Source organism: Erpetoichthys calabaricus, chromosome 9 (genome assembly GCF_900747795.2).
Source record: "Erpetoichthys calabaricus chromosome 9, fErpCal1.3, whole genome shotgun sequence".
NCBI lineage: Eukaryota > Metazoa > Chordata > Cladistia > Polypteriformes > Polypteridae > Erpetoichthys > Erpetoichthys calabaricus.
The window spans coordinates 72,289,492-72,302,134 of record NC_041402.2 but is presented as its reverse complement, the minus strand read 5'-3'; the positions used below and the strand labels follow the sequence as shown (position 1 = coordinate 72,302,134).

The following is a 12,643-nucleotide window of genomic DNA, read 5'->3' as shown; positions in this document are numbered from 1 at the left end:
TGGTCCAGCAGCTTTACGTGGGTTGACTCTGTGTAGAGTTTTCCTCACATCCGCTGTAGTGAGACACAGCACCTGGTTGTTCAGAGGAGGGGTGGTCTTCCTCGCTGCCACGTCGTTCTGCCTGTCGAACCGAGCGTAGAAGTTGTTCAGCGCATCTGGGAGGGAGCCGTCACCGTCACAGGCAGGTGATGTCGTCCTGTAGTGTGTGATGGCTTGTAAGCCCTGCCACATGCGCCATGTGTCGCCGCTGTCTATGAAGTGATTGTGGATTTCCTGGGCGTGTGCGCGCTTCGCCTCTCTGATGGCCCGAGAGAGTTTGGCCCTTGCTCTTCTAAGGGCCACCTTGTCTCCCGCTTTGAAGGCAGAGTCTCGGGTCCTCAGAAGTGCACGCACTTCCGCAGTAATCCACGGTTTCTGGTTGGGTCGTGAGATGATGTTCTTGGAGACAGTGACGTCATCGGTGCACTTACTGATGTAGCTGGTCACTGATGAAGTGTACTCCTCCAAGTCAGTGAAGTCGCCGTAAGTTGCAGCCTCCCTAAACATGTTCCAGTCAGTGCTCTCGAAACAATCCTGAAGAGCAGAGATGGCTCCTGCTGGCCAGGTTTTCACTTGCTTCAGAACCGGTTTTGAACGCCTGACAAGTGGTCTGTATGCTGGAATTAGTATAACAGAGATGTGGTCTGAGTAGCCGAGGTGGGGGCGGGGCTCAGCCCGATATGCGCCGGGGATGTTTGTGTAAACAAGATCCAGCGTGTTTTCCCCTCTCGTTGCAAAGTCCACATATTGATGGAATCTAGGAAGCACTGACTTGAGATTTGCATGGTTGAAATCTCCAGCAACAATAAACAGTCCATCCGGCTGTGTATTTTGCAGTTCACTGATCTTTGTATACAGTTCCCATAGCGCTTCCTTAGCATTAGTGCCAGGTGGAATGTACACTCCGATAATGAAAACGGTGGTGAATTCCCGTGGTAAATAAAAAGGTCTTCATCTAACAGTCACAAACTCCACTAGCGATGAGCAATAACTAGAAACTAGCACAGAGTTCTTGCACCATTTCGCGTTGATGTAAACACACAAGCCGCCACCGCGAGTCTTACCGCATAGAGCTGCATTTCTGTCGGCGCGAAACGAGGCTAGCCCATCTAGCTGAATAGCGGCATCCGGTACTTTGTCGCTGAGCCATGTCTCCGTGAAAACAAAGACACAGCAGTCTCTAACCTCACGCTGTGTAGCCTGCTGGAGTCGGATGTTAAAGTTAAAAAAAAAACAAAAAAAAAAAAACAAGTAACTGAACTGGAAGTGAATGTAAGAGTACAGGTATTATGTGAGCATCACTCTCTAAGTGCAGAGTGAACAAATATGTGTGAAAATGCAGGTTCTGCTCCATGCTCCCTTCTTGCGTTTGGGAGCCTTTGAACCTGACACCATCGGTAATGTCACCAATGAGCTTGGCAGTGAGGCATAACAATGAAACAAGGGGATGGTGCAAAAAGTGCAAAGTGCTTTTATTAAAACCAACAACAAAAACAAAGTGTCCAAATAAATAAAGTGCAGTGCTTTTCAAAATCTTCCTTAAATAAGTCCTTTAAAATCAGAAGTTAAAAATACAGTCTCACTCTTCATGATCTTAGCACGCCTCCTTCTCTCATTCTCCCCAGCTCACCCATAACTCGCGTAGCTGGCGGAGACCCCGCAGCAACGAGCTCCTTTTGGCCGACCTCTGTCTTGACTGCCTCCGGACATCGCAGCCAGACCTCCTCATCCACCAATAATGGTAGACGCTAATCCTAGAGTAATTAGGAGGTCTGGTTTAAGATTGTGAGAGATTTGGTACAGGAGTGCTAGGGGTGCGAGTTTTTGTCATGTAGCTAGGATTAGTCCTGTATGTAGGGTAATACTTCTTAGGGTAATACCTTGTATTACTTCTGGCAGTCAGAAGTGTATAGGAGCTACTCCACGTTTAATGACAATGGCGAGGGTTATTAATGTGGATGTCAGAGGGGGACACTTTTACATTTTTTTTGTGCACTGGGTGGCTCCATTAGGCACCCACTGTTGGGACTGGGGGGGTGAGAAGTTAAAAGGCTATCTGTACCTATTAATGGTATTTGCTATCCTGCAAGGGAATCACTGCTTTGAAGTCTGACCTTAGAGAATGTTTGTATTTACCTGGCTTGGAAATATTGGTTTCTAATCAGCATATCTGTACCTATTAGTGGTATTTGCTGTCCTGCAAGGGAATCACTGCTTTGAAGTCTGACCTTAGAGAATGTTTGTATTTACCTGGCTTGGAAATATTGGTTTCTAATCAGCATATCTGTACCTATTAGTGGTATTTGCTGTCCTGCAAGGGAATCACTGCTTTGAAGTCTGACCTTAGAGAATGTTTGTATTTACCTGGCTTGGAAATATTGGTCTCTAATCAGCATATCTGAACTTATTAATGTTTGGTAACCATACATTTTGTTAACTTATGTTTTTATTAATTGTTAAACCCAGGCAATTTAGAGGTGCCATTGATTAGACTGTTTGTCCAGGACTGACAACAGAGGGGTGAAGTAAATATAAACTGCTGGCCAGCAGAAGGCAGGAGGGAGAGTCCACAGGAAACACTGCCAAGACACTCGGACAGGGCACAGGGGCTCGCAGGCAGACAAGGGTACCTGGCTGGCACAACGTGAGGCACAAGGGCGGCAACACTTCCAGGGAGGAAGAGACAGCTGCACAAGGAGACGCCAGATGTGGGTTCAGTGAGAGAGGGAATCTGCATGAAAGGACCCAGTAAAGCTGACAGACGAGGAATGAGGCGTGCCTAGGTCCCAGCAACACAAGGAGCCCAGAGTGGAAGAAAAAGGGACAACGAAGAGACGCTGACAGGGAGTCAACAATTTCACACAACTTCTGTGAACAATTAAGTGTTGGGGTAACACAGTGCCCAAACTGGACTCTGCACCACTAAAGGTTGTATCCTCCAATTCCTGTTTTTACGGACTTTTAGAGTGTGGACTGTGTATTTTCCTTTTACAAAAAAAGGAAATTAATTCTTGATATGTTTAGGTTCTGTTATGTTTGTTTATCTGTTTAATGTACCTTATATTGTCCTGTACAATAGAATTACTGTTGCCTTTTCCTGAAATTACTGTTGTGTCTTTCATTGTGTGTTTACTCACCGCCCAATTTAAAGAAACCTGTGTGCTATTATTGGTAAATTTCAGGAGTTCCCAGTCTCTTAATAAAACTGGGTGGCGTAGTCAGATATTTTAATGGTGTCTAAGTTAGATTACCTATAAGTGTGACCAGACACCTGTGACATGGATATTGATATATTTTGGATTAATCATTGTCCGGAGTGTCAGACATTATAAATGCTTGCAAATAAGAGTACAGCCGCGGCTGCGGCTTGGGTGATGAAATATTTTGTTGCGGCTTCTACTGCTCAGGGATGATGGCGATTTGTTATTAGTGGAATAATAGCTACTGTATTAATTTCTAGGCCTATTAATGCAAGAAGTCAGTGAGAGCTGGTGAAGGTTAAGGTTGTACCTAGTCCGAGACTAATTAGTATAATGGATAGGATGTATGGGTTCATTAGTAGGGGAAGGATTTTAACTAACATATTTGGGGTATGGGCCCAAAAGCTTAAATTAGCTGACCCTACTAGGAAGGGGTGTAATGGGAGCACTGAAAGTTTTGATCTTTCCGGTGGAGGTTCAAATCCTTCTTTTCTAGGCACTAAGGGGGTTTGAACCCCTATTTTCTACTCTATCAAAGTAGTCCCTAGCTTTCGGGCATTGTGCCTATAGTTGAGGTGGGGATCCTGCTGTTGAGATTGGGAGGGAAATGTGTCAGATAATTATAGCAAGAGTCAGTGGTAGAAAGTTTTTTCAGACTAAGTGTATAAGTTGGTCATATCGGAATCATGGATATGAAGCACATACTCATAAGAACATAATTCATAATTACAACATAATGCAAGAATTACTGTTTTAATAGCTCAGTTTAGGTTAATAGTAATTATATTAAATGATGGGCCAAGGAATAATATAGCGGATAAGGCATTTATTAATAAGATGTTTGTGCATTCTGAGAGGGAAAAGAGAGCGAAGGGTCCGCTTGCATATTCAACATTAAAACCGGATACTAGTTCTGATTCGCCTTCTATTAGATCAAATGGAGCTCGGTTTGTTTCAGCGAGAGTAGAAATAAATCATATTGTAGCTATAGGTCATGTTGGTAGAATTAGTCATACCGCTTCTTGTGCTGTGTTAAATGTGCTAAGGGTAAATGCCCCTGTGAATAAGATTAGAGATAGAATAATAAGACCTAGAGTGACTTCATATGAAATTGTTTGGGCTACTGCTCGTAGGGCCCCGATTAGGGCATATTTGGAATTTGAGGCTCAGCCGGAGCCAAGAATAAAATAAACTGATAGACTAGATACTGCGAGAATAAAGAGAATGGTTAGGTGTAGATCTGTTAGTGCTAGTGGTATTGGGAGTGGAATTCAAAATAGATGGGCGAGTGTAAGAGCTAATGTTGGGGTAATAAGAAAGAGTGTTGGGGAAGAGGTTGATGGTTTTACTGGTTCTTTAATAAATACTTTACTCCATCTGCGATAGATTGTAGGAGACCGTAAGGGCCTACAATGTTTGGCCCTTTTCAAAGTTGTATATAACCTAAAATTTTTCGTTCAACTAAAGTAAGAAAGGCTATTGCTAGCAGAATAGGAATAATGTATATTAGATAGATAGATAGATAGATAGATAGATAGATAGATAGATAGATAGATAGATAGATAGATAGATAGATAGATAGATAGATAGATAGATAGATAGATAGATACTTTATTAATCCCAAGGGGAAATTCACAAAAATTATTAGTGGGTTAATAATTAGTGTGATAATAGTCATAGTTAAAGAGGGGAGTTGAACCCCTGGTGTAAAGGGCTTAGGCCTTTTGCAATTACCAGACTCTGCCACTCTAACTAACCCTGCTCTTGGGTTAAGGGTGTGTTCTTTATTATCTATTTGATTTGGTTTCAATAGGTTAAAGTGGGACGTGTTTTTAATATTGGCCCCATTTATCCAATCCTTTCGTACTAGGATAAATAACTTCATAGACAGAAACTGACCTGGATTACTCCGGTCTGAACTCAGATCACGTAGGACTTTAATCATTGAACAAATGAACCCTTAATAGCGGCTGCACCATTAGGATGTCCTGATCCAACAACGAGGTTGTAAAACCTTTTCGTCGATTTGAGGACGCCAGGACCCTCACGTTGGGGAATCCATCACCCAAGCCTCCCGACTCCCGCTGTCTACCACGGTGAGCCATCCTTTTCGCTGGTCACTCCCGCTTCTCACAGAATGCTCAGCGGGAGCGACCACTACCAACTGCCCTAGGTGTTGGCCAAACACCCTGCTAGGGCTCACTCTCTAGCTGCCTACGATTGCTCACTCACTCGCTCTCTCTCTTTTTCCCTCTCACTCACACACCGGCTTTCTCCACACTGCTTTCTACTTTCTTCCTCTGCAACCTCCATCTTTTTCTTTGATTTTTTTCCTTCCGCCTCGCGCTTCTATATATTACAGGGACGTGGATCAGCTGTGGCAACTCCTAACCTGTTCACTTAAGCGAGGTTTGCCTGCATCACGAATCACCCCGGGAACCGATCCGCCACATTTAGCACACCCACTCTCTAAGCCACGAGTGCGTCGATTATTTATTTAAAACTGGCCCTTTTGACATGAGCTGTGGACCTGCTATACCACAATATGTACTTCAGTATTTACCATACAAAAAAACTAAATCTGCAAATCATAATGATTCAATGTTTCTCTGATGCTATAATTTATCTGCAAGACTCCATACCTGCTTTCCAACTAACAATTTTACTTTCAGACTTCAACAAGTGATTTTAACTCTTCATTGGGAACTTCTTTTGAAAATATTAAATCTGAACAACATTTAGTAATTGATCCCTCCCCGACTATCACCTAACAATAGATCATCAATCACTGCCATTTTTACATTATTTAAGTTGAACTCTGCTGTCTTTGTAAGATACTGAACTACCACAAGCCTATTAGCATTAAATTTTTAATTACTATATTGTAAAGTTCTGTTAAAAAACATGCATGTAATGTAATCTACTAAACGTTGCATTGTTATCACTGATATTTTTGCATGTCTCACTATTACAAAAATATTTAACAAACAAAAAAGTAGTAACTGTAGTAACTAATGTGTCTGAAATTGCAAGATTATGTTACTGTTCCTGTTCTATTTTTTAACTGAATTTTATTAAGGGGTAGGCAAGCCAATGTACAGCAGAAAACAACACTGTAACATTACATATTATACTGTATAATCACACAACAATGAAATTATCTCTATTTAGCAATGTTACACAAGGCATTAATTAAAGGGGAAGTTAATACATAGAAGGTACATAGAACTGTGAACTAAAAGAGAAAACTCTTCATTAACAGTAACATATTCAGTCATAGTAGCGAAGGAACAAAAACAAAGCAGCCTCACCTCTTCAAACCCAATGATTACTTGTTAATGAGTGCAATCATAGATATTAGTCTGCAATACCTAATTAAAGTAACATCTTTATTTAATATATGGGCCTTTACATCAGTATAACCAAGCCTTTTCATATTTAGGGAAGGTATTGTTCCTGTTCTATTTTTGAGGCTAAGTGGATAATGTTTGAGAAAACAGACATTCAAACAAAATAACATGGAGATATTTTTGTAGAGGTGTGCATATCTTGGTTACTGAAATAACCCTTTATTGAATAAGGAAGCCAAAGTGAAATTGCACTTCGACAAAGGAGCTTTGTGATATTTTAAAATGTCCTGAACGTTTTAATGTGCTTGTTCCAATTTTACCACCATCTGAACATTTAGGTACATTTTTATAGGCTTACCAAATTAAAAAACAGAGAAACACCACCTTAATAAATACTCACTTATGCTTAGACAGATGTGCCTCATCATCCTAACAGATGCCAAAACAATCCGCTCATTGTTTGAGTGCAGCAGTCTGACCAGGAGCTGTGGGACACCTGCGCCTGCCAGGGCCCTGCCAAAATCTTTTGGACCACTAGCCAATATGGAGAATATTTCCAAACCCAGCAACTGCAGGTCCTCAGATGGGGAGTCTAGAAACTCACTTAGATGTGTTATACCTGGGCAAGAAAAAATAAGGATATGTGATTTTGTACATTTCTACAAGTTTTAAATTGTAATATTAGCAGGTTGCTATGATTTATTTAGATTTTACAAATTTTCATTGTTGCCAGTTCTGGATTAGTTTACAGGAAACATCAGTATCCTTCATCAAGGGCACCCAAATGCAAACAAGATGAAGTACACTTCACTTATTGAGACAAAACAATTCATTCTTCTCCTCCTAAATATATGCGGTAATTATTTGAAATAACAGTTCATGCTTTCATTTTCACTTTGACACTCATTTTGATAATTTATAGAAGCATACATGTAGATTTTAGACTAATTTTAACATTGTAGCACAGCTTCATTTTCTAACTTTCTTACAGCTTCTTATATTTTCATCTTGTGAGACAACTCCAGACTAGCTGGTGAAATCCTGATGAAATCTGAGGTTGTTTGCCTTTCAAATTTCCCCAGGTTCTCTGCTTTCCATCCACATTCCAAAAACGCATCGTCACCCAAGTGTAAGAATCTAAGGGTGAGTGGGTCATGCTTGTGTGTGCATTGGAGGTAACTGACATCTCTTTCTGGATGCAATACGGATTTGAGCCCATTTGCAAGATAAAGTAGATATTGAAAAATGGAAAGATGGGTTATTGACCGTCTGGTTCTCTAATCTATTATTATTAGATTACTATATTCTATGGTAAAAATGTATTTTAAAGTAATGAACCTGAAATCAAATATCTCTATAGAGTATAGTCATGGTAGGCACTGAAAGTGTTTGATAGGCGATACTGTATATACTGTAGAATGGTATCAGATGCTTAAAAAAATAAGTAAGTAATATGTCTCATATGTGGGAAAGATCATATTCTCTGAAATAAGATCCAACAAATTCTTAGCTGGTTTTCAAGAAAGGGAATGCTGCTATTAGTCTATAAGACTTTAAAAGCCAGACAGAATAAATTAATCCTTCAGAAGCTTTGCTATTTACAAGGTTGTCCATATATGTTAAAATATCTAAAGAATTGCAGTTTTGTTTTCCTTTTCTCCATAATAAATCACAAAGTAGACAAGTGTGGGAGCACCATGCACTCTCTAAGACTCTGTGGTGCCAGCTCCTACCACCCTGCCTAGCATTGGGCTCCTGAACTATGCAAAATGTGTCTTTAAGGCAGTTCAGTAGAAGAGCAAATTTCCAAAACTAACTTAAACTGTTTGACTCATTTTTAAAATGACACAACATATCAGTTTTCCTAAACAAATGTTAAGAAGCACTGGAGGAAAAACCAAAAGATTCAGAAAAAAATACCAGTAAAAAATTAGGTACATTTTCAGTGACCAACTAATTTGGCACATTCCTAGTTATCCCAACATCATTAGCGTCCTTGTAAGGTTATGGAAACAATTTAAATAAAAACAGTACTGTGTACAATCAGTGTCATCACTCATCAGTGCCTCACTGGGATTTATGTTTTAAATGGTTATATTTTCAGTTTCTGAGATTTTTTGCTTAATTTACACATATATTTAGACTGCATTTACTGTATATACAGTACCTGTATGCATGTATTTTAGCTTGTACTGTAAACACTTAAACACCATTAAGGATGATTTTTAACCTATAAGACATGGCCCCTTTCAAATGGGAACATCTATGGACAAACTACTAAACCAGGCAGATCTGTGGGTCAGGTATAAGATTTTTTAGATGTAAAAATGTTCTGGGGCCCCATTTATAAAGCTTGTGCTAGTACACAAAGAGGCACAAAATGTACAAACACATCTTCCCACACAAACATTGGGATTTATAAAAGAAAACTTGAAAGGGAAACATACGTATATTTATGGCAACTCTGACCCATGTGTACGCACAATTTTCGAGAAACTGGGAAATGATGACACCCTTGATCAAGTAGGGAAATACATCCAAATCAGATAAATGATGACTTCTACGCAAAATTCATATCATTTAAATGTTATTATAATGTGTGTTGATGTGACAAACATATTAAAAATTCACATGTAATGAATATGATGCACAGACTGTATTTTAGTTCCCTTTTAAGAGGGCCAATGCTGCATGTTTGCACTAAAGAATTTATTTGGTTATTTGTCAGTTTATATCGGCTACCTGTTTTCACTTCTCAGGGAACTGGCAGACACGTCAGGAATATCTCAGTTAAGCTTCACTCCATCATGCCTGCTGTGCTGGAAGCCATTAGCCAACCGATGAGGTGCTACATCCAGTTTTTGCATGGTGTGGGAATACATACTGTACATAAAACATAATGTGTTTTGCCATCATAAAAAGGCAATTTGCAGCAGTGTCTGGTTCTCATAACTTTACAAGGATTTGAGTGTGAAAATAAGCGCCTACAAAAAAAAAAAATAAAACAGGAAAATGTATACACCAAAAAAAATCTGATTTATAAAACCTGGGGTATGCACATTTCTACTAAATTTACGATTTATAAATCACAATCACCTTGTAAATATGCATGGGTTAGTGCAGGGGTGGGCAGATTCAGTCCTGGAGGGCCGCAGTGGTTGCAGGTTTTTGTTCCAACCCAGTTGCTTAATTAGAAACCAATCCTTGTCAATTATTTAATTTCATGGCTTGCTAGTGCTGTAACGCTGCCATGTCAGGTCATTCTCATATCCTAGATTTATTTTCCTTTCTAAGGATATCATCCAAATGATTTGAAGTCTAAAACAGACGAGTAATTCTCAGTGCTTCACTTTTTTCTCTTCACTTTCCTTCCAAGTATTTAATTAAACCAAATAGTGCATGATAAATACACACAGGTGTAAATGAAAACAAGCTAAATGGAGAAATGCTGGTCTCTTTTGTCATTTGCATGGTATTGCTAATTAGGAGCAATTAAAAACCAAGAATACAGCTGTTTAAGACTAAAATAAGCAATAAGGGTTCAAAATCTTAACGAGAGAGACAATTAAAGTGAAGCTGAAGTGTTACTTGAGCAATAAGGGCTTCTTATTAAGCAATTGGGTTGGAGCAAAAACCTGCAGCCACTGCGGCCCTCCAGGACTGAATCTGCCCACCCCTGGGTTAGTGCACCTCAAGTACCACCATGGAACGTCCATATTCTCATACATATGCAATCATGATGCTGCAGACCTTCACTGACTATTAGAACAGCCTCTCAACTGACACGTTAGACTGACACATTGAGACCCTGACATCTGTATTCAAAAGTATCTCTCTTTGGTCTACACACACATGATCATGCGCAGCATTATAGAGTCTCTCCTTTGCATTTGAGAGGTCACGGAAAGGCGTAAGGCACCAGTGTCTTAGCAGGTAGCCGCTATTATCTGACAAATGTATTGACATGATTGCTGTTACAATTAACAGTGCAGACCACATGAAAGATGGAGGGTTCAGCTAGTTACATTACCAATAAGCAGTCACATTTATCAAAGCTATTTTGTCTCAAAATAAATTAATCATGGGTTGACCCACTGATCCACAATGTTTTTAGTTCTTATCTTGGCTTGCTCATTGTTCATTAATGGACTGTCACTAATCACGGTTAACAAAAGTGTCTTCATTCTCGCTAGGTGCCTCTGTGACAATATGAGTGCAGTAAATTGCTCTGATTATGTCAGAACTGGACACTGTTGCAAATTGCCTTTTTATGTTGGCAAAAAAAAATACAAAAACTGGATGTAGCCCCTCGCCAGTTGGTTAATGGCTTCCAGGACATTGGGCATGATAGAGTGGAGCTTGGCTAAGATATTCCTGAACTGTCTGAGAAGTGACAACAGGTAGCTGATATAAATTGTGGAAAAAAACCAAAAAGCTCTTTAGTGCAAATATTCAGCATTGGCCCTCTTAAAAAGGAACCAAAATTCAAATTCAGTCTGTACATCATATTCATCACTTTTCAGGTATAATATACTTGTCACATTATAATTACAACTCCGTGATACGTATTACTATACATGTGAGTCATCATTTAGCTGTTTTGGCTGCATTTTCTTACTTGATCAAGGGTGTCGTCATTTTTCATTTCTCTGAAATGTTGTGTACGCAGGGGTCAGAGTTGCTTTAAATACAGTATATGCATGTTTCTCCTTCAACTTTTCTTTTATAAATTCTAATGTTTGCGTGAGAAGTTGCGTACACACATTATGAGCCTCTTTTGTACGCATAAAAAATCTTATACCTGACTCACAGATCTGTCTGGTTTAGTAGTTTGTCCATAGGTGTTCACATTTGAAAGGGGCCTTGTCTTACAGCTTAAAGATCATCCTTAATGGTGGTTAAGCATTCACAGTACAAGCTAAAACAAAGGCATACATATATATAAAGTAACAGAAATCTAAATATATATGTAAATATAGCAACAATATCTCATAAACTGTAAACATAACCATTTAAATCATAAATCCCAATGAGGCACTGATGAGTGATGACATTTATTGTATATAGCACTGTCTTTATCTAAATTGTGTCCATATCCTTGTGGCTACTTTACTTGGCGTAAAGCCACACACATTTCCATGGTAGCTCATACCCTGGCATACACAAGTTCTCCGCTCTGTTTTGCAGACAGGCAGCACCCAGCGTCAAAGCAGTGCTACTGTTCCAGTGTGGATTCCCTTTCTTTTTTAGATCCACATCGCTGACATGGCTTTATAAATACACTGAAATTAACCGCATATTGTTTATTAGTTTAATGCATCTGATTGTAATTAACCTGTAACAATATAATGGTCCACAGAATGATCAAATTATTCTAAATACAATAGCTGCTTTAGCATTGTTACTCTCATTGCACCTTCTTCTTCTCCTTTCAGCTGCTCCCATTAGGAGTTGCCACATCGGATCATCTTTTTCCATATTACTCTCACTGCACCACTCGGAGTATTTATATCACTGTACATGAGTGGGGAAAGAGAATTATCAGTATACAGCATCAAGCACATGCTGCCTCAGCCATGCTGTCTATTGAACTGCTCTCATACGGCAAACACTTCAGAGCCTTTCCTCATGGTTCAGAAAGTTTCATCGCAAGAACTATAAACACACTCAAATCAGTCCATCAAGTACTCCTTGTAGAACCGTTTGTACAATTTCCTCACTGTAAACTTGCGATACAGTTATAATATTGCACAACCTGAGCCTTTATAAAGCGCGTATTTACATATGATGACGATATCATTTTTAAGATAAAATGCAGAAAAATATGTTTATTATATTATAAAGATAAAACTTTAACTTCATTTAAATAATCTATATCTATATATATAAAATTCTTTTCACGTTTGAAACGGAACTTACATATGAGCGTTTGAAACGGAAATTACGTATGACCACAGAGGAACAGGAAAACATTCTTAATAAACCTGATTCTTGCCGAGAGAGCAAATCGTGACACAGCTCTGGCTGTAGCGTCATCGGGAATCGCTTTTACAT

General features: G+C 39.3%; 1 protein-coding gene across 1 annotated transcript in view; it reads right to left on the bottom strand.

Annotated features, from left to right (window-relative positions):
- Positions 1-12,643, bottom strand: part of LOC114657814 (ankyrin and armadillo repeat-containing protein-like) — a 70,290-nt gene that overhangs the window by 30,515 nt on the left and 27,132 nt on the right. Inside the window, exon 4 of the mRNA XM_028809731.2 lies at positions 6,990-7,208. Coding sequence (XP_028665564.1) covers positions 6,990-7,208 — 219 coding nt within the window. The remainder of the gene's footprint in view (positions 1-6,989; positions 7,209-12,643) is intronic.